This window comes from Lemur catta, chromosome 14 (genome assembly GCF_020740605.2).
Source record: "Lemur catta isolate mLemCat1 chromosome 14, mLemCat1.pri, whole genome shotgun sequence".
Classification (NCBI taxonomy): domain Eukaryota; kingdom Metazoa; phylum Chordata; class Mammalia; order Primates; family Lemuridae; genus Lemur; species Lemur catta.
Window position 1 is genome coordinate 39,777,618 of NC_059141.1, and position 22,207 is coordinate 39,799,824.

General features: G+C 41.1%; 1 protein-coding gene across 2 annotated transcripts in view; it reads right to left on the reverse strand.

Moving 5' to 3' along the window:
* FAM13C (family with sequence similarity 13 member C) overlaps positions 1-22,207 on the reverse strand; it is a 112,006-nt gene that overhangs the window by 53,704 nt on the left and 36,095 nt on the right. For both annotated transcript variants that reach the window (XM_045568794.1, XM_045568793.1), the window contains exons 4-5: positions 20,302-20,420; positions 309-372 (exon numbers count right to left, since the gene is read on the reverse strand). In XM_045568794.1, coding sequence (XP_045424750.1) covers positions 309-372; positions 20,302-20,420 — 183 coding nt within the window. The remainder of the gene's footprint in view (positions 1-308; positions 373-20,301; positions 20,421-22,207) is intronic.

Here is a 22,207-nt window from a genome sequence, read left to right on the forward strand (position 1 = left end):
TTAACTGTCACAACCATGGTTATACAACCCTGAAGCAAAGTTGAAAAGAGTGTAATGAAATGACTGCTGGACTTGGGTTAGGGCCAAGATGTGCGGAACAGTCTCACAAACAATATTTTAAATGTGTTTGCTCCAGAGCAAGGAACAACATTACCAATTGAACAAAGAACTACAAGCATGACAATTTCCCTTAAGAGCAAAAATACTTAAAGTTTTAATCAGAAAGAATTCCTAGTACTGTGAAAAAGAATAATAAGTCTTATGATTGGCTAATTCATGTTCATATAACCAGCAATGATTGCACCTACCTCATTTAAGTCCTGCTGAGTTTCAAAAGCATCCTTTGGCCAAATGGCAGCCCTCTGGTCTATTCTATAAAATACAAAAGAAAATTATTTCCATTTAAAAGAAAGCTTTCAGCAATGCACATTTGAAGCTGGCAGCTATAGATCTGGCCAGGCCTCTGTTAAAACCCCTTAGTGGTGTCCCACTGCCCGTATTCCACTGCCTGTGGAATAAAATCTAGACTCCTTACAATGGTCTGCAACACATTGCAGCATTTGAACCCTACCAGCCTTCCTGGCCCTACCTCCTACCACTCTCACCCTTGTTAACCACACTTCAGCCACCCTGGCCTTCTGTTTCTTGAACCTGTAGTGCTTGTTCCCTGTTCAAACCTTCACACTTGTTGTCCCTGGGCCCAGACAGCTCTCCTCCCAGATTTGCATACAACTGACTCATCTCATCACGTATGCATCAGCTCAGTTAACATGTCACCTCCCTAAGGAGGCCCTCCTGACCTCCCTAACTAGAAGTAGTCCTCCTCTCACCCTACAGAGCACTGTCCTGTATATTTTTTTCTTAGTACTTCTTACTATCTGAAATTGTATCTGTTTGCAGTTCCATACAAAAATGTAAGCTCTAAGAAAGCATTGACTTTGTCTACTTTCTGCACTGCTAAATCCTTAGTGCCTAGTACAAATTCAATAAGTTGTTTTTGAATGAATGAATGTGATCTGATACAGTTGTTACAGAAAGATATCATTTGTCCACTGAAGGCAGCTTTTGGAAATTTCATCCTATCTCTTAACTTCACAATAACTGTTTAGTCATTGCTAGGTTACATGGTGCTATGGTTTGGATGTGGTTTGACCCCATCAAAACTCATGTTGAAATCTCATCCCCAATGTGGCAGTGCTGGGAGCTGGGGCCTAGTGGGAGATGTTTGGGCTATGGAGGTGGAGCCCTCATGAATAGATTAATGCCTAGGGAGTGAGTTCTTGTTCTCTCAGAAATGGATTCATTCCCTGGAGAGCTGATTGTTAAGAGAGTCTGGCTTCCTTGGTTTCTCTCTCTTGCTTCCTCTCTCACCACAGGATCTCTTTGCACCTTCTCACTCCCCTTCCACTTTTGACCATGAGTGAAAGCAGCCTGAGGCCCTCATCAGATACAGCTGCCCAATCTTGGACTTTGCAGCCACCAGAAACATGAACCCAATACAAGCCCTTTTCTTTATAAATGACTCAGCTTCAGGTTCTGTTATAGCAACATTAAATGGACTAAGACACATGGTGAAACTGGGTTTTGTCACTACATAGCTCACAATACAATAAAATGAACTTAAGACAAGGCATATTTACTCTGAGTCAATTTTCTTTAGTTTAAAAAAACACACAAAACTTCATTGATGGAAGATGCTTAGGTCTAAATCATGACTTGTCAAATTCTATGTTCCAGTGGCATCTATTAAACAGCATTCAAGTTTTTCTGCAGCAGTTTACATGCTATTATATAATAAATGCATTAAATTATAGCTATTATCCTTATAAAAAGGCCAGCTATCTTATGACTAAGAGATTTAGTCAGTGTTAAGTCATTTATAAAAAGATTTATTTTGGGACATAATTATTCAGTTATTATTCTGCCTCAATTTGATTCCTAAAGAAAGCATATGTATCCTCTGAATGGGCAACAAGATTGATTTCTGAATGTCATAATGCACATTTAAACATGCCACAATCCTAATTTCTTCAAAATATTCTTAAGAATGTAAAGTTCTCTCAATGCAGAGGCATTGCTAACTGTGCAAACAATTTATTTCTAGTAAGAAGAGTAAAGAGATGGTAAAAGAAGAAAATCGTGAAGGTCAGACTCATGTCTTCCGTGCCTGCACAAACCAGCATTCCCCTCCTGGGTGTGAGAGAAGACCAAGGCTTCCAACCACGAGCTCAGGCGTCGACAGCTCCAGTGAGAGAAGGTAGTGAGGAGGAAGACTGCTGGCTCACCCACCCTGTGCCCATCAACCTCCTGAGCCACAAACATAATGATTTCAGGGCTTCAGAAAATATAAAGTAGCTCTTTCCCACAAAATAGGGGAAAGGACTTTTAGGGACAGGGATTAACCCATCCTACCTAGTAACATATTAAACTTTGAATGGCTCACAGTTTCTTTGTAACCAACAGTGGTTCTCTCTGTAGAAACTATGTTTCTACAGAGTAGCACCAGAGAAATGGAAGAGTGGTGTTCTCTAATGCGAAGAATATTTATCAATAAATACTTTTCAAATATAAATTTCTCTAGGGCTTTGGTGCCAGCTCCTTGTGGATAAGTGACAGCAGATAGTAAAAACAATAAACAAGTACCAAACATTAATGGAAAGAAGCAGAAATATACTTTGTTAAAAAGATATAATACATATTACTGAGACATAGAGAAGAGTTGACATGAAATCTACACACGTGATCTTCCAGGAAAACTACTCTTAACCATTACATAAACCTCCAGAACAAGTTCAAAAACTGTGTTCAAAAGCATCAAAGGTACTTTATTTAATTTGAGTAACTATCTGAATGTCTACTATGTGCCTGGTCCAGTTTTGGGGAAACAATAAACAAACAGAGGCTATGCCTTAAGGAGGCTTATTAATCCAGTAAAATCTTAAACAGAGGATAAAACAAAAGAACACAGAGCCTTGAGGCTATTTCAGTAAATCAAGCATCAGGGCACAGGAGCTGATATGAGAATGGTGGAGAGCAACTGGAGAGGTAGAAACAGACAAGAGACATTTTCAAGGATAAAAGCAATCAAGAGGTCTTGGGTATGGATTCAAAGTATGGAATAAAAGAGATGGGGTAATCAAAATTATTACAAACTTTTCAGCCTGTGTGACAAGGAAAAGGGCAGGTGTTTTTTCTAACGGAGATAGAAAAACATGTAATTTTGGAGGGAGGAGAGGACAACAGGCATAAAGAGAGGCAATTTATGAGTTCAGATGTAGATATTTGAAGCTTGAGGTGAGGCTGAAATAGGGAAGTAACAATATCTGGCCAGTGTTCACCCTAGAACTAGGGTACTCTACAGTGTGTTCAGCACAGCACAAGTGATGATTATGACAATGATGCACAGTAGCCACAGGTAAATTCATGTGGGCAGGTTCTGCATTGTTTTTTTTTCTTCATTATGTGGCCATAGCACAGCGCCCAGCACATTCTCAGTACACATCTTTTGGATAGGTGGATATGTTAGGTAGATAGTGAGGGGGATTCCAGCTCTCCTAGGGACAAAGGTGGGTGTCAGTCTTGGTGCTGCCCCACCTTAATCCTGCCCTGAACAACTGCCACATCTAGGCGGAGGAGGAACCCCTGCTAATCTGCAAAAGAATGCAGGGAATCCGCAGCCTGCAGGCCAGGCAGCCCAGCCACAAAAGCATTTGGAAAGTATTCTAGACTAACCTAAGGCAAATTATCATGTCACTAACTGTCCATCAAAGTGGTTCAGTGGTGATGTCTGACCCATGAAGAGGGCCCAATCCAGACACTATAAAACAAGACCCCAGACCATAACCAGAGCCCTTTTGTTGTTATGACACGGGAGCCCATTCATCATCTATGGCAAATGTATCTTGCTTTTGCTCTGTAAATCTATCTTGTCCTTCCTTAATAAACTTCGTTTCATGCTTGCCTTGCTTTTGGTGTGTCTGGTCATTCTTCAGCCAAGAACACACCAAGAACCAAGAACAGACAACTACCACCTGACAGATAAACAAAGAAACAGAAAAAACTAGACCCAAGAGTGGCTTCTTGATCTACCACTTACTAGGTGTATACTCTTGGGCAACATACTACCCTCTCTAAGCTTCAGTTCTTTATCTGCAAAGTGAAGATACTAACAATGGCTATCTAACAGGATAATTCATGGTGTGAAGGATAGTTCATGAATGATGCTTACTACTACTGTTTGCTCTGTTAAATATAATACACACATTCTATAATATATACAAAAATATGATATTAAAATTATTATATAATGATGATAATTAATGGTATGTTTTATTAATAATAATTGAAGTCTTGTTAATAAATAAGTTGAAAGAGAGAAGCAATTGGGTCCACTGAGTAGGTCTCTAGAACTGGCCAGTTAGGAGACAAAAGAAAGATAAGAAAATACGAGAGGTAAGAAGCTTATCAGAATACAGACCTCTAAATACCAAAGAGAAAGATGTTATTAACATGAGAAAGAAGAGTGACAAGACAAACCTAACAATTCACCAGACCTTACTAATTCAGGATGGGTCTGCAAGGTAGTTTACTTACATTATTTCATTTAATCCTCAAGGTAACCATACAAGATTAGCACTATTACATCCACTTGACCTAATAGGAGAAAGGGCAGTAAAATAACTTCATCCATTCATTCAACAAATATTTTTTAAGCCCAACTATGTGCCAGGTATCATGGCTGGTATTGGGAATAAAGGAGTGGATATAACAAAGCCTGCCCTCATGGAACTTACATTCTCATAGAAGGAGAGAGAACATAAAGAGGTAAACCAGTGATGATCCATAGTGCACCAGATGCTAAGTGTTATGGAAGAAAAGAAAGCAAGGCAAGGAAAACATGGCACGCAGGAGAATCACCCAAGCTTACACTGCTAGAAAGTTTCAAATTACTCAGAGATAATTAGGATGAAGGGGAAAAAGAAAAGGCCACTAGATTGAAAAAGATAAAGGGCATAGGTAGAAGAGGGAAAAGAAATGAAAGTTTCTCTCTGGAGAAGTTTAGCAATGAAAGAGGAAAACTGGAACAGTAGCCAGCCAACTAAGATTCCTTTCTTTTAAAGATCTTTAAAAATACTGCTTGAACCATTTATAATTGTGCCTGGAATCTGGCTTACACACAAAAACTGGGTCACTAATGAACACTCCCTCCAATTCTCTTGCATCCTTGCACTGAAAACAATAATAGGAAAGTGACTAAACAAATCTATATCAAATGCTTGCTTCTGAAGTGGGCCCAGATGAGTAAGCTAGTCAGAGTAGTCTGCCAATTCCAACATAAGCTTGCCCTCTAGCCCAGGCCCAGGCAGTGGGAGATACAACCTGTACTCTTTAGAGCCCAATTATGGTCCTCAGTAGCGATGAGTGTGTAATGCCTCCAACCACCAAAACCATCACCACCATCACTGCCACCACCATTGCCACCACCCCTCATCCCACCATCACTGCCACCACCCCTCATCACCACCATCACCCTCACCACCACCATTACCCCATCACTGCCACCACCATTGTCACTACCCACCATTATCACCACCACCAGCATCACCACCACTATCACCATCACCACCATCACTGCCACCACCCCTCATCACCACCACCAACACCACCACCATCACCATCACACCCCTCATCACCACCGTTACCACCACGACCACCACCACCACCATCACTGCCACCACCATTGCCACCACCCACCATTATCAACACCACCAGCATCACCACCACTATCATCAGCACCATCACCACCATCACCAATGTCACTACTGCCACCACCCTTGCTGCCAGCACTGTATAATTCAAAATAAAACACTTGTCAATGGAGAAATAACAAAATTTAATTGTGTGCTTGATATTAAAAGAGCTTCTCCCTGGAATCAAGGATTGCAAACTTGTGGATAATCCACTGAAATGCAAAAAAATGTCTCCCAGCATGTGCACCGAAATTCAAAACACCAAGACCAACTAAGATTGAGATATTTTTCTTGGCCTAAGGACAGTGTCAAACCGCAGGATGTGATAATTTGTGAAAGAGACACATTTTAGCTTGGGATTTTATGTTTATATCAACGTTTTATCTATCAAGAATTAAATTACCGGAGGAAAGTGTTCCCTGTCTCAGTGAAAAGCCACTCATCTATCCAAGAGCTCATGGAGGGCACCTGAGAGTTATCTGACACTTTCCTTGTGCTCAAGGCTAACAGTCAATGTGTTATCAAGTCCTACAATTTCTTATCACAAATAATTTTTACATCTGTCCCTACTCCTCTACCTCCACCACTACTATCTTGGGCCAAGCCACCATCACCTCTCATCTGAACTACCTGGATGACAGTAGTTTCCTCCCTCGTCTCCCTACATCTCCTCTACTCTCCCCACACCTTCATCCACACAAGATCTTTCACTACCCGTCTTTACACTGCACTGAAAATAAAGACCAAAATCCTGAAGGTATCCTACGATGCCCTGAAGGATTTAGTCTCTGTCCACCTCTTCAACCTCAGCTCGAGCCACTCTCCCTTCCCAAGCTCCAGTGACACTGAATTCTCCCAGTCTCCAGGGTGCACCACGCTCCTTTCTAGCACAGCCCTTCACACGAGCTATCCCTGTGCCTATAATGCTCTTCCCTCTCCATTTTCTCTCCTAATTAACACGCTCATCCTTTAGATGCTAGGTAGCTCCCAATTGGGTCTCTCTTATATGTTCTTACTATGTTCTGGTCTTGTACTTCTGCAGCATAGCATGTCTCAGGTCCTAATAATGTATTTGTATATCTGATTGTCTCTGTCTCATGATGGTAAGCTCTGTGGAGCAGGGACCATGAGAGTCCTGCTTAACATTTTATCTCTAAAGCTAATCTTGGAATATGACACATAGTAGGCACTCACATGTGTTAATAAAACATTCATCCTAGGGTGATGGGCAGCTGCCAATGATGATATATCCCTGAGTGTGCACAGTATCTATAATGCAACCAGTGCTCTCTCCTCCACCTATAGCATGCTAGCAGAGCCTGAAGGATGAAATGCCTTTATTCCCATAAGCAAATACATTTTTCCCTGAGGAGACCTACTGAAGATTAGCGAGTGGATTTTAAACCCATAATTTAGAAAACTTGGGCAGAAAGAGTAAAAAGAGTACATCCAACACTTTTCAGAATGCTTCATTTAGAATCAGAGCCTTAGAATTGAATAGCACTGACCTCACATCACATCCTAAGAATTCAAGGTATTCCACTGCATTAACTTGAGCCTCTTACTAGAAAGCAACACTTGGAATACACTAATGTATACCCGGATGACTGCTGGCTGGCTGTACGACTGCTGTTTCCTGAAACTCTTTCAAAAACAAAAGGTATATCCCAAGAGGACAACCCTCTGAGCAAAACACGCTTTATATACAAACAATAGCTCTATATGCAGACACAGACAAGATGCCAATAACTTCCAGTAATATTATTAGCAACAATAACAACACTCAATACCAGTAAATATAAAGTTCCCTTCTCTAGGGAGTCTAAGTCACATTGAGGACATTCTCTTATGGGTTATTAACCAAATGTCTGCTAAAGGACCAAGCTCAAACATTGGGCAGCCAACTTCAAAGATAAAGAAACAGAGACACAGAGTTTAAAATTGTCCCCAAAGAAACTACTGAGAGAAAAGAGAACTAGAAGTCATCAGAGCTTCATAAAGTGACATTCCAACACATGTATCACTTGTCCAGATCAATGAACTCCCACAGAGAGGACAAGGATGTCATGACTAGAAACAGAACATAGATCCCCAATAATATGCCCTGCCAATAGCTGGGACCCCAGCCCCAGCCCCACCTCCCACCTATACTCCTGTGCAGGTTAGAATCAGCAAGTATTATTAAAACACAGATTCCTGGCCCCCCCATCCAGACCTACTGAATCAGAATTTCCAGAGAAGCAGAATGGTAACTCTAGTTAACAAGCACGCCAGGGGAACCTTAATTGGGAAACATTACCCTAAAGGTCCAAGTGCAATAGCTGGGGAGGAGAACAGTGGCCAAAGGGCACAGGTGAGGGACTTCTGTGAATACAGGAGTGACACGGTGTTTCTGGCCTGGCCTCCCAGGGGACACCTTCCCATGGAGGGAAAGGCTGTGTCCCTGGAGACATCATGAGAAACTCCAAACAAGACACAGCCCAGCTGCCCTGGAACTGCCCCTCACTCTGCTGGGCTGGAACAGAGCCCAGAAACAGCCAGGACCACACCAATGCCCAGAACATGGGTGAGCAGTGAGGCAGGCCCACCAAGCCAGCGTCAGAATTGGCAGAGGGAAGGAGGTACAGTTGCCACATGTGTGGTTTAAAACACCCTGTGAACCAGAAACAAAGAGTGTGGGAAGGGATATTGAGGACACAGGATCCAGTGGGTTTGCTCATGGGGACCAAGTGAGATCAGAGGCCTTGACATTCCCTTATTAGCAGTAATGATGATAGTAGTACCTGGTTTGCTGAGCAGGATACAAAGCATTTTGCTTGCATCACCTCACTCATGCCAATCACTTAGTAAATAATCAGATACCTGCTCCCTGTGCCAGGCAGTGCTTAGCCCGGGAGACAGTGGTAGTAGCTGACGCATCAGCTCCGAGGACAGTTCTGCTCACTCCCATCATCCCACCCGAAGCACCTGCCAAGTCTGTTCACTCTTCTGCCTCAAGGTTTTTGCCAGTCAGAGCTTATTCCCGCAGCCTGGATGTGCAGCAGAGTCAACTCTCCTGGACACAACCTGCGGCCGGCAGAGGTGGGAGTGTGTGGATAAACTCTGTAGCCCCCCCAACTTTCAGAGGGATAGGTCTGAGGCACTGTCTACACGGTTCCTCAGAGTGGTGACCTACCAGGCTATGCACCTGTTGTGGGTTCTTCCTCCTTCTCCATTTCCTGTTTCCCAAGACCATCTCCCTGCACCCAATTTCTCCTACCAGGCTCTGCCTTCAGGAAAACCTAAAGTGAGAAAGTGGTGACAGTAGACACAAGCCCTGCCTTCCTGGAGCTTACAGTGGGGGAAAGAGAAAAAACTAATCACACTAATAAAGATTTCAATCAGGACCAGATGCAGCAAACAGCACAGGGAATGACAAGCAATGGGGGCAATTTGAAAGACAGGTAAATAGTTCATGAATATTTATAACTACTTATTGTACGGTGCCCTGTGATATTACAACTGATACTTGGACATCCAACACTAACTTTTAAAACATCAATCAGCATAGCTTTAGGAACAAAAGAACTTAAAGGCACGGGGGATCTGTGTAGGCATTAATATGAACCAAGCCTAAATGCTACCTGTTCCCTATTAAAGATTTTCTTTCTCTCCCAAAAGGAAAGAGTCATGAGTCTCTACCCTTCACCTGTCATCTTCCCTCTGTCTCCATTGTCACCAGCGCCTCCCACATGGATGATATATTAGCTTTCACTGTGTCCCCCTGAGTACAGCACACAGTACCCAGAGTGGTCTTTTTAAGATGTAAATCTGAGCATGTCACTCTGTTTATAAGCTCCAATGATTTTTTTCTAGACTTAGACAAAATTTAAAATCAACACTGTGGCTACCAGGCCCTGAACAGGGTAGCCACTGCCAACTTTTCTGACATCATCTGATACGTTCTCTCTGCAGTTCACTACACTCCAGCCTTGCTTGTCCTTGCTGATGTGGACTTGGCACAAGATGAACAGTATCTGGGTCAGTGTAAGTTTGAGGGGCAAGGGTAGGTTAAGGATTGGGAAGGCAAGTTGGAGGAGCCCTCGTCTCTCCCTGCCTTTGACTCACTCAAGATGGGCCAGGCACACCAGATGCTTTTTTGTAGTTACCGTAAAACTGGCTCTTAAGTCTCTTCTTCTATCAGTTCCAGGTTCTTCTCATGTCTCTAAGTTACCCAACACTATACTAATTTCATTTGTCCAGCCCTTTTCATCTTCCATACACTTCTTATGATACCAACCTCCCTTTCCTTTGTGGAACTAGCCCTTCACTATTCCACATGCAAATATGAACATATGGCCTGAGGTAGGCCAGTTAGTTCCTTTTCCCTGGAAGTCATAGCTTGAGCAGGAATGGAAGGCTATTAGCACTGGATCATCCAATGGTGGCACTCCAGGGAGACAAGTTCTTGTCATTGAGATTCCAGAAATTCACAGACCAGGGTTGGTTCTTGCCCATCCCAGGGCCTGACTGTTTGCCCTTAGCTCAATTTTGTAAGCTAAACCCATAACTTTTCATTAGACCCCCTTTCTTGCCTGAGTCAAACAGAGTCAATTTCCATTGTTTGCAAGAGAATGCCAACTACCTTTCTTCTTACAAATACTACCTACCATTACCAGGAAACCACCACCCAGTATGCAATTGCCTAGGTCTTCTGCACTGCACACAGCAAGATCAGCAAGCTTGGCAGGAACTATACGTCGGAAAGGACCACTTCTTTGATTCCTACTTTTCAACCACCACTCTTCATAACCATCTTCCTGTTTGAAATTATCTTAATCATGTGTCCAAGTTGAGCAAGAGAGTCCAAATCACTGGAATCTCAACTGGCAATTCAGGAAACCAACTGGTCCCAAGGTATGTGTAGTTTTTGATTTAACTAGAAAGAAGATAAGACCCAACTTAAAGATATGTAGAAAAGCAGGTCTATGAAGGCAGTCTGGATTCTGTGAGTGAGGAATATGGAAATATGGCAAGTGCAGCCAGTGTGCATAAAAACAAACTAGAGCTTGTGAAAGATCTGTTATATAAAGGACCATTATGAAATATGGCCAAGAGAGGCATGAAAGTATGGACGGAAACCCAGAATTCCATGGGATTGCCTACCTAAGAATCAGTAAGCAGGGACTTTATTAAACTACTGAACCTATGAGTTCAGCATTATGCTAAAGATTGTGCACATTCAAAAGAATTATAAGAAAATAGGCATATATCTTATTTGAAGAGATAAACCAAAGAACTCTTGAGATTAACCATGTACCTAATTAAGTTGAACATGTAGTAAATCCAGAGATCAATGTGGGCTGCTATGAAAAGAGAAAGTGCAGGAAGAGCTGGAAGTGAGCTGGGCTCTGAGATAGGAGTGAAATTTAGATAAATGGGGAGGAGAGAGAAGGTTAGAGGCAAGGGGGATGTGTGGGCAGGCCCCAGATCAGTACTGTGGAGCTAGGTGAGGACCTGCATGGACTGGAGAAACCAGGCTCCCAGGGAAGAGCAACATTACTGAGCACCTGTCGCAGGCCAGACCCTGGGTGCAGCTGGACATGTATTGTCTCATTTAATCCTTACAACAGTAGCTCTGAGAAGCAGGTATGTTCATTTCCATCATAACGCGTGCATCTGAAGAAAGCAAAGCCCAGAGAAGTTAGGAAATCTGTCCAAGGAAGTAGCAAAGCTGGAATTAGCATTCAGGTCTGCTTATTGCCAAGGCCCTCCCCCTTCACACTGCAGTATCTAGGATACAATTCCCTTCCCAAGGGCTCTATTATGTGTGCTTGGATTTATTCAATAGGTTGGGTGTGGCCAAAATTGTTTTCTTATATTGGTGCTAAATTTAAGGCATTGGCTAAGAAGCCTCTGACACCTGGCTTGTTCCTACTTCACCCCTGCTCAAACTTCCTCCTCTTGGACCTCAACCCACTTGAATAAGCCTTCGTACTTCTTTCATCCCTGGCATCTGCAGGGTCCCAGGGGTGCTCTTGGTAAGAACTCTGTGCTAGTGGACCCCTGAGAGGCTGGGTGCTGCTCAAGGGTATGAGAAGAGACTTTCTTCTGCTTTTAGCCACAGAAACATTCAAGGAAACAGGTAGCTAGGACACAAATTCTGGTTTCAAACATCATCTGAACCTATAAAAGTCATCTTTAATATTTGCTTTCTGATCCCAACTGTCCCAAACCATAAAGGCCTCAGGTACCACTGAAAATTCATTTTAAGTTTCTCCTAGTTAACCAAAATATGAAATAAATCCACTCTCTCCTAATACTCTCCTAACATTCCTGTCTGCCCCAAAGTAAGATACAACAGTAAATAACTAAACAAATAAATAAAGCTAGAGAAACATATGTACTATTACTTGTCTTGCATTTATAAAATTATCACTTTCCCCAATTACAAACTTAAGAGAGGCTTAATGGGGGCAAAACTTGGAAAGCAAAAGCACAAAGAATATTTTTTTAAATCCCCCACAATCATCTTACCTCCAAATCACCACCAATAAAATATTGATTTATGTCTTTTCATATGTTTCTGTACATAATAATATATTAAGCAAAAATAGGAATACATTGCAATACTGCTAAGTAATTACTTTGATTCCACTTATGAATAGATAATGAACGTGTGTCCATGTTAATAAAAACACATGTAAAATAGGGGTTTTAAATAAGGTATCCATTATGAAATTTGGTGTTTTTTAACAGGGTGGTGGTATGCCCCCAAGGGGACATTTAGAAAATTTAGGGGCTATCTGTGACTGCCACGGAAGCTGGAGATGCCTGCTGGCATTCTGTGGGCTAGAGGCAAAGATGCCACACACTGACATGCGTGGGGCAGTCAGTCCCCCACAACAAACAATTGTTCCATCCCCCGCATGACTTTCAAATGTCCTCTGAGCATGTGAGAGCCAGAAGCACTTTGCCCTTAGCACAAACTGACCTAGAAAACTGTGAGGGCTAGTGGATGAGACAGAAACATCTAGTGAATACATAAGTAAGGGGGAGGGATGGGATTGAATTGTCTCAAACATTCCACCCAGAGCCTCCATCCTATGGTTCCAACACATGCAGAAATCCAGCCACATGACTTTCTACTTAGTTCTTTCAAAATTATCAATTGTTCATTATATTCCTATATTCTTCCATGATCAGATAACTGAAACATTTGTATCCTCAGTCTCATTTCAGTTAACCATTTCAAATCCTATGCCTTTGACTCCTAAGCACAAACCAAGGGAACTGTAAGGGATGTACATAAAGATACTTTTAAAAAGATGTTTCCTACAGAAATAGCTATAAATATAAATCCTAGACGTAACCACAATATCAAGTACTTTGGAATTAGTTAAGTAAATGATGGTATAACCACAGAATGAAATACAGTCACGCGTTGCTTAACAACGCAGATACGCTCTGAGAAATACTTCATTAGGCAATCTTGCTATTGTGAGAACATCATAGAGTCTACTTACACACACCTAGACGGCATAGTCTTCTACACATGTGGCCAATCTAGTGTAGCCTGTTGCTCCTGGCTACAGACCTGTACAGCACGTTACTGTATGGAACACTGTAGGCAACTGTAACACAGTGGTGTTTGTGTATCTACACATATCTAACCATAGAAAAGCTATAATAAAAAATATGATATTATAATCTTATGGGACCATCACTGTCTGTCATTGATTAGAACATCATTATGTGGTACATGAGTGTATTTACAACCATTAAATATGATACGGCATATTTTATAATATGGAAAGTTATAATATGAAGTGCGACAAACAAGTTACTTGGCAATGTAATATAATCACATATATCTAAGGTAATATAATGTATAGCAATGTGTAATATAATGTAACATAAGGCAATACCATTATATATATATACAGTATTTTCTTAGAAACACATTTATACATATAACATAAATATTACATATAATTTTTTCCACAAAATTTTTTAATCCAGCAGTGATTAAAGATAAAATTAAAAAATACATATAGAGGGGATAGGTGGCAGCTGTGTGTCACTATACATAACATATGTGTGTGGGGGCGTGTAGTATTTAATGTAAATCTTGAGAAGGAATTACCCTGTTGACAATTATTAATACTATAACAGAAGTATAGGAAAATAGCTATTGCCTCATTGGGAAGATGAAGAGTAAGTTAAATAGCCTCATTCTAGTGGCTTCAGGAACACTGACTACTTAACCAGCTGGTCAAAGTTCTAAATTAGGTTTAAGTTTATACATTTTCTGCTCCTTTAATCATTATTGAACTATCTCTGTTAAATCTATTCCATGTTAAACCAAGCAGCTTTCCAAGATGTTCAGATATTAAGGACAAAGTTTTCTGTTTGGTCTTCTAGAAATATCATTTCTAACAAAGGGCTATAATGACACCAGACCTTGAAAAACATGTTTCTTAATAGAAACTGTATGTTAGAATATTTGTTATAGAAAATTACATTTGTTTACTTTAGCCATAAATGAACTCCCCAGCCTTGTGATAATTAAACTACTGCTCTATTGCTCAGCTTACTGGTCTTATGTTAAACAAGCACACTATTATACATAAATATTGCATAGTTGTAATGCATTCTTGTCTAGCTTTCTACTCTAGGGCCTGCCTGAAATGGTGCTTCTAGCAGATTCAAATCCTCATGCATCAAGAAGCCCCTTTCATACCCAATTCTTTTTTATGCCAACATTAAAATAATAGCAACAACATAAGAATGTACATTAAAATTATAACAACAATAATATCTGGGTGGTAAGATTACAATACATTATGTCCTTGGGATTTTCTGTATTTTTCCAATGTTTCATTTAGTAGTGGTAGTAGTATTTTTAATGAGAGAATGTCTCTAAGTTTCCTTTTTATCCCTATGCCTAATCATTGCCTGGTGAAAATGCTAACAATTTATCAAATGACCAAGGGCAGACTTCTTAAAAAAAAAAAAAAAAGTAGGTATTTCAGATTCAGAGTTTCATTTCCAAAATAATCAAGTGTGGGCTCTTTTTTAATCAGCAGTTTAAGGATTTGGTGTGGGATTTTTGTGCTCTAAAGCAGGGTGGGGGAATTATTTTTATCTGCAAGAGCTTGTATTCTTAAGCTAAAGTCTTTCCATGTCTAATCCTTTAAATATCTAGAGTGTTGAGCATTTTCAATGTTAGAGCCAGAAGGAGCCTTAGAAATAATTTAATCCAAACCCCATTACTTTAGAGGGCAGGCCTCAGGAATTTGAGTGAAGTGACCAAGGTTGCTTGATGGATGTAATCCTACATTTCTTAATTTGAATATTCTTTGCATTCCACCAGGTTGTTTCTGTGCCCATGGGGAGAGGCAGCGGGAGGGGTAGCTAAGGAGAGGAGGAGCCCCCACCGTGGAGTATACTCAAAGTGAGCCACGTTGGAACCCACTCATTATCCAACTGCCCACCAGAGAGTCTCAAAACATTGTGAAGACAAGCTATTTATTTTATCTCTACCTTATCCACACTCCTCTCATAAAAAAAAAAAGAAAAAAAAAAAAACTAGACCAAACAAAACCTAGGAGAACACTAATGAGGAGGAAGAACATGCTGGAAACATGCAGAGCTCCTGCTCTGGTACAGTCCAACAAGGGGGATCATTCTTTTGTATTATTAAAAATCTTTGGGTGCTCATTCTCTTATTCATTGTTTCTCTTTTTAGCAGAACTAGGACTCTGCTTACTCCATGAAAAACATTTCAATAAGAAACAATTATCTATTAAAGCACACACGTTGTCTATCTCAAAAACAAAAGATGAAAGGATTTATCCCCCATGGAAAAGTTGCTGCCAACAAAACTTCCTCTTTCTATAAAGCAACAAAGCCTCCAGCTTTTTCTTTCATCTGGAATGTCACAAAAATAGTGAAAACTATCAAAGGCCTTATCCTGGCTAAGGATCTTGGACTGCCTCTAACAGGGGACTTCTAGAAGAAGAGCCAATGAACTGGAACTCACAATGTAATCACCAACCTAATTAATAGTTAAGACAATGCTATAGAATTGCTCCTGTTTATACAGACAAGTTCTTTAACAACATTAAAGGTTTAATGCTATCATAAATTTTAATACAATATTTTAAATATAAGTGACTTAATCATTCTCAAAAGTAAATTTACTTAGCTGAGTAAGAAATCCCCAACTTCATTAGTATTCTCTTACATTCATAAATTTCCCTTTGTCACATCTGAGGGTTTACAGGATTGGCACTGGCTTTAGCTATAAAAATCAGTCAAACTGATGCATATTCATCAAATGGCTGCTCTATACAAATTGATGGTGCTTGTCTTGGTTCTATTACCAAGGGGAGTGAGAACTTAAGCAAATCACAGCCACCCTAGCTGTCAAGCTAGAAATGAGAGAGTTTCAATAAATGATCACAAAGGCTTCCAGCTTTAACTAAATGCAGTTCTGTAATTTTTAAATGTTTTGAAAACACCAGATATTGAGGACCATGCCAGAGAAGTATGATACCCAGCACTTCCACTCATATGCACTGAAGGTCCATGCAAAAATGCAAACATGTCATCTGGGAAAAGATGGCATTAAGTCAACATCAGCCATCAACATATGATAAGACATTTCCATCCAGGAGGAATTAGCTCCAGGCAGCTACAGAGTCCCCAGGAAGAGCAGCTGCCAGGAAGAAAAGGATGGAAGCAGGCATTATAAATCAAATACCTATAGAACCTGAGCAAAGAGCATAAATAAATGGGGAGAGATGGGTAAGAATTATGCAAAAACGAAGAGTTGCTCCTCAGCTCCAGTTAATTTTTGCCTTGTAGGAATGTAGGCCCTGGGTTATCCCATCTGCAGGTTCTTCCAAAGTTAAAGCCAAAAATGTGTAAAAACCTGATTTTTGAATATTGATTCAAAATATTGTAATGTTATACGAGCCAAGTATGTCTCCACATAAGATATACCTGTAGGACACCAAATTTGAGGCCTCTTATGTGGGGCTCTGTACTGCCAGGGATACAATATAGGGATGGGGGGACATGGCAAATGGGGGGAGGGGTGAAATGCAAAAAGATGGAGCAGCAAAAACTAAATGTGAGGTTGGCTCCCTTGAGGGAATTCTGAAGAGCAGGCAGAGTTGGAGGGAGGAAGACATGAGGACAGGGGTTCTAAACCTTCGCTGTGGTCATGTGCTCTATATGAAATTATGATAAATGCTTTAGAGATTTTTCCCTGGCAAGATAAACCTACATGGGGTAGACAATAATGGTCCCCTAAAGATGTCCATGTCCTCCTCCACGTCCCTCCTCTGCCACGTTATCTCTCACATAAAAGGGACTGTGCAGATTTGACTAAGTTAAGGACCCTGAAGATAGGGAGATTACCTTAGATTTTCTGAGTGAGCCCTATCTAATCACATGAATACCTAATATCAGAAAATCTGTCCCACCCGTGGAGCAGAAAGAGATGCAATGTTGCTGGCTTTGGAAGAAGGGACCATGAACCATGGAAAGTGGGCAGCCTCTGGAAACTGGAAAAAGTAAGGAAATGGACTGATTCTTCTCTAGGGCCTCCAGAAAGGAATGCAATCCTTCCAACACCCTTCTTTTGGCCCTTTGAGACCCATGTTAGACTTCTATCCTAGAGGACTATAAGATAATAAATTTGTGTTGTTTTAAGCCACAACTTTGCGGTCATTTGTTACAGTAGCAATAAAAAACCAGCAAAGCATATATACACACTCAAACTGGCAAAAACATTCATAGAACTTCCCAAAGCTTATGCACAGACAGAAAAAGGCTCCTTGTGCTAGAAAGAGCCCAAGACATGAGAGCTGTCAGAGCTATAGGTATGAAACTATTTGGCATGCATGGAAAGATCAATGCCCACCCCATGACCTCAATCAGCTTCAAAATTTCACTTCTACAAAGATGGGTTCATTCTCTGAACACTACTCCTTCAGGTGTCACCAAAATGATGTGTGACCCCTTGATGTGTGACCCCCTGGCTACAGAGAGATCTTTCATCCTTTTTTTATAGTGTGCGTTATGTTAATAACTTTCTCCCCTCTCCCACCCCCAAGAAGGTGGCATTTTACACCTGCTGAGATTTAGCCTGGCTTCTTCCCTCACTCCAAGCCAAACCGAGGTCTGGTGTGTCCTGTTACAGTATCACGTTTCTATCAAGATCCTGTTCAGCAAAATATGCCCGGACCTGGCCAGATGCTGGCTTAAAACAGAAGAGGAATGTTATCAGGAATGTGAGCTACCTGATTCAAAGTTGTTTTTAGCCTCAGATCTCATTTCACCAGTTCATCACATTTCACAATCCCTATAATATTTTGAGATGGATTTTTTTTAAGTTCCATTAGAATGTCCCTGGGTGACGCCACCATGGTTGTGATAAATAACTGTAGTTTAAAGGTAACTTGCCCAATCTAAATAGTAATCTAACAGTACTAGACATAACTGGCCTAACAGTACTTTCGATCTGTGACTTAGCACCAGCTCCTGCAATTGCTGACACTGATGCACAGAACATTCTGGAATGCTGCTAGCTCAGAAACCTAGGTCTTGTGAAAATGTGGCATGGAGGCTGAGTGGGGAAAGCGGAAAAGGACAAGAAGGTACTTGGGATCCTATGGAGGTTTGCTAAGGCGTAGAGGAAGAGAGACCAGATCTACTTTTACAAGGAGAAGCAGCCAATGTACCAGGGACTGGAAGACAATCCTGACTTAAGGAGGAAGACTGCCCAGGGACCCTGTATTTTCTTTTCCTGGCATGCAGAAGAGGTCTGGGAACCACCTAAAATCTTACCCAAACTTGTGTGTGTGTGCATCTCTTTCTGAGACAGGGTGCCATAGATCTCCAAGAATATAAATAAAGTGAAACTCCCCTGCTCATCCCCAATATAAGAATTGCTACTTTGTATGTTCCCTCATAGGCCTATTCTCATTCAATACTGTTAGCTCTCAGCTGGTCATATGTAAATGATTCCCACCACAAAATCCTATTTAATTTCTGCATTGCTCTCTCACAACAATAAAACTACCAGCATACAAAATGGTTTTAAGTTTACTGAACATCAGCATCTTTGCGAAGGTTAACTGCTAATACCATTTTTCCTTATTGGCCTTTGTCTAATATCCACCCCCAAAGGATCACTATATATTCCATACACAAGCATGAATAACTTACGTGTGAGTTTTGTTTGTTTTGTTTTGCTTTTATACTATTTTGAAATATGCATGGGAATATAGTAGACCTTATTCTTGCTGAGAGAGGCAGTCATCAGGCTGGTGGGTCGTTGCCTAAGTGGATTCTAGCCAGCCAAAAACAGCTTTATTATATAAGGCCTCAAATAAAAGGGAAAACGTTCTAATCAGTGGAAAAAATGACAAGGTTGAGCCCAACAGGTATTATCTGTCAAGCAAAAATAAACAGATAAGAGATGGCAACTTGTGAGGAGGGTTATTAAATGTGCCCATAAATCCACTTGGATAGTGATTCACATTACCTTTGGGGTTCCATGATTCTAAACTTAGTAGAGTGGGTATTTTAATGCACAATTACATAGCACAGCCAATCTTCTCTGTAGTTGTTGATTCATTTAGACAGTGATGCCTTAGAAAAAAATTCTAAAGGTCATGCTCAGAGGCACAGCCCCTCCTTTCCACTGAGTAAGGGCTATGATTACACCGTACACAAGATCCTACAAAGACAGCTGACACAACTAGCGGCTGAATTCTTTCTTCTGTTTATTTCCAGAAGAGACTTTCCATAGACAGCTGCAATGTCGGGCTCCTGTCAGAATGTCATGCCAACCTTTCTGCAGGCAGCTTTCTACCCACATCCTTGCCCTGGCTCCAGGGCAGTCTCCAGCAGGTCTAGTAGGCTGGAGAGGCCACCTCTGGGGCTACTTCAGGGCTGAGGTCACTGGACAACATGACCACACTTGGGTCAGCACAGAATCTGCACCTGCCATGCTGTAATCAGACATTTGTATTAATAGGTTCAAATTCTGGCTCAGCCTTTTTCACTTGCAAGTGTCTTAATGTCTATCAGACTCAGACTCCTCCATACATTGGGACTACGAGTACTTAGCTTTGTGAGGAAGTGGTGAAGGCCAAACGAGAGAATATGTAAAAGCAGCTGGCATGGTGCCTACATGGTCATCATGAATTTATCATGGTCACAGAGGAAAACCTAGTCCCCTCTAGCATGGAATAAAGGGGACAGAACGAATGAAATTAGCATTTCTCTCCAAGGGCAGGACCCATCTCCCCCCCTTCTTGAGCCTTAAGGTGGATTATCTTCAAATAGGAGACAGAGAAAGCAGGTCATTTACATTTCTCTTAAACTCACTCTGGGATTCTCCTTCTAGGCCCCTTTAGGCAGTTTCTCTGACCATAAGGAATGCCAAAGTCAGAAAGCCTTGCCTCTTGCACGGGGTGGCAAGCACACAAGTGAGCATTTCTGGGAAAGGAGCCCCAGGCACAGTGCAGCTTCTGACAAACAAAAGGCCCACCTTGGTTGAAGTCGCACTGTTTCTTGGCACCTGAAGGTATTGTTTTGTGGACTTTCATGAGCTGGTGCTCCTGCTTTCCCCTGATACTCTGACTGGCTGGGCACCACATGCTCTGTCTCCTGCAAGAAGAAACAGCAAAAGGCCGTGAGCTGTCAGCAGCGATCAGTTCCACAGCATGCTTTGGCTGGGAGGCGGGTGTCAGGGCAGGGGAGCAGCAATACCTAACACACTCTACTGATTGCAGTGCAGGAAGAGAGCCCATTCGGTGGTCCAAAATTTAAAAGGCCTCTTTCTATCAGTCACTGCAAGATTATAGAGTAAAGAAAAAATAATAATAAATTAACATCCAAAAGCTATGACATAGCCATACAACAAGAACTTTATAGACATCAAAAATGATGCTATAGAGGAGTATTTAATGAATAGATACATCTGAAAATATAATTCATAGAACAATATTTGTAGCATAGGCTCATTTTTACAAAAACAAACATATGTATGAATGTTCACACACACACACATACACACACACACACACACACACACACAGATTGGGATAAGGTAAATCTTAACAGTGACTAATAACTTTGAGATGTCATTTTTGTTTCTTTTGGGGGCCCAGAAATGCTTTATAAATTTTCTATAATAAACAGACATTTTTATAATAAGAAAAAAAAATTAAGTTAATCTGAAAACCATAGAACAAACTGTTTTTATAAATTCCACGTCTAAGTGTGCTTGACATCTCTCACCCCCTGACTCCTCCCCACCAACACCAACGCACTACAGCCATTGGCTACACTGTATCTAAAGAAACCACAACAGCCGTCATCTATGATGCAATCCACTCATTAATTTAGCAAACCTCCATCCAGAGTGCAAAACTCTCTAGAGAATATCATAAACACAGCCAAGCTAAAAACAATCTGGATTCAACACAAAGGCACACAGACACCAAAAATGAAAGATTTACATATGTCCAGCAATTGCCCTACTACAATCTTTGAGCCATGCCAAAACTCTACCTGACAAATTTTCCTTAGAATAAAATAGCCTCTCTTTACATGATCAATGAGAGACTAAAACAGAAATCCATGTGACAGGCAGGCACAGAGAAAAGGCCATGTGATGATACAGTGAGAAGATGGCTGTCTGCAGGCAAGGGACAGACGAGGACTTAGAAGAACCTAACCCTGTTGGCACCTTGATCTTGGACCTCAAGCCTCCAGAACTGATAGTCTCTGGAAGCTGGAGGAATTCTATTGAATCTTGTCAATGATCCTCGTGGCTACATTTTTCCCAGTGAGGATGTGCTGGGCCACTGTTACCATAGTGAAGTCACCCTTGATGATGGCGCAGAGGAGATGGTGTTTGCCAATATGGGTGTCCTTAGCTGAGGTGGCCATGGGCCATGCAGCATCTGGACTTAGTGCTGGGCTTGAAGGCAAGGTGTCCTAAGGTCAGCTTAAAAGTGGGAAAAGCTGGTGAGAAGCCTGGTCTAGATTACCTCAAAAGAAGATCACTTCCGAAGCCCACCCGACAAACTGACCATTATAATGGGGTTAAAGCACAATGCCAAACTAAAGTAAAAATAAACAAAAAAAAAAAAAACAAATCCTAACAAAATAAAAAATGAGAAAAGGAATAAATAAGAAAAAAGATGGGAGAAGGAAAAAAAAGAAAAAGAATAAGGAGAAAAGAAAAAATTGAGAAAAATAAAAAAGACTGAGGAAAATGGAAAAATGAGGAAAACAAAAATAAAATTAAAAATGAGGCCAGGTGTGGTGGCTCACACCTGTAATGCTAGCACTTTGAGAGGCCGAGGCAGGAGGATTGCTTGAGGACAGGAGTTTGAGACCAGCCTGAGCAAGAGTAAGACCCCGTCTCTACAAAAAATTAGCAGGGC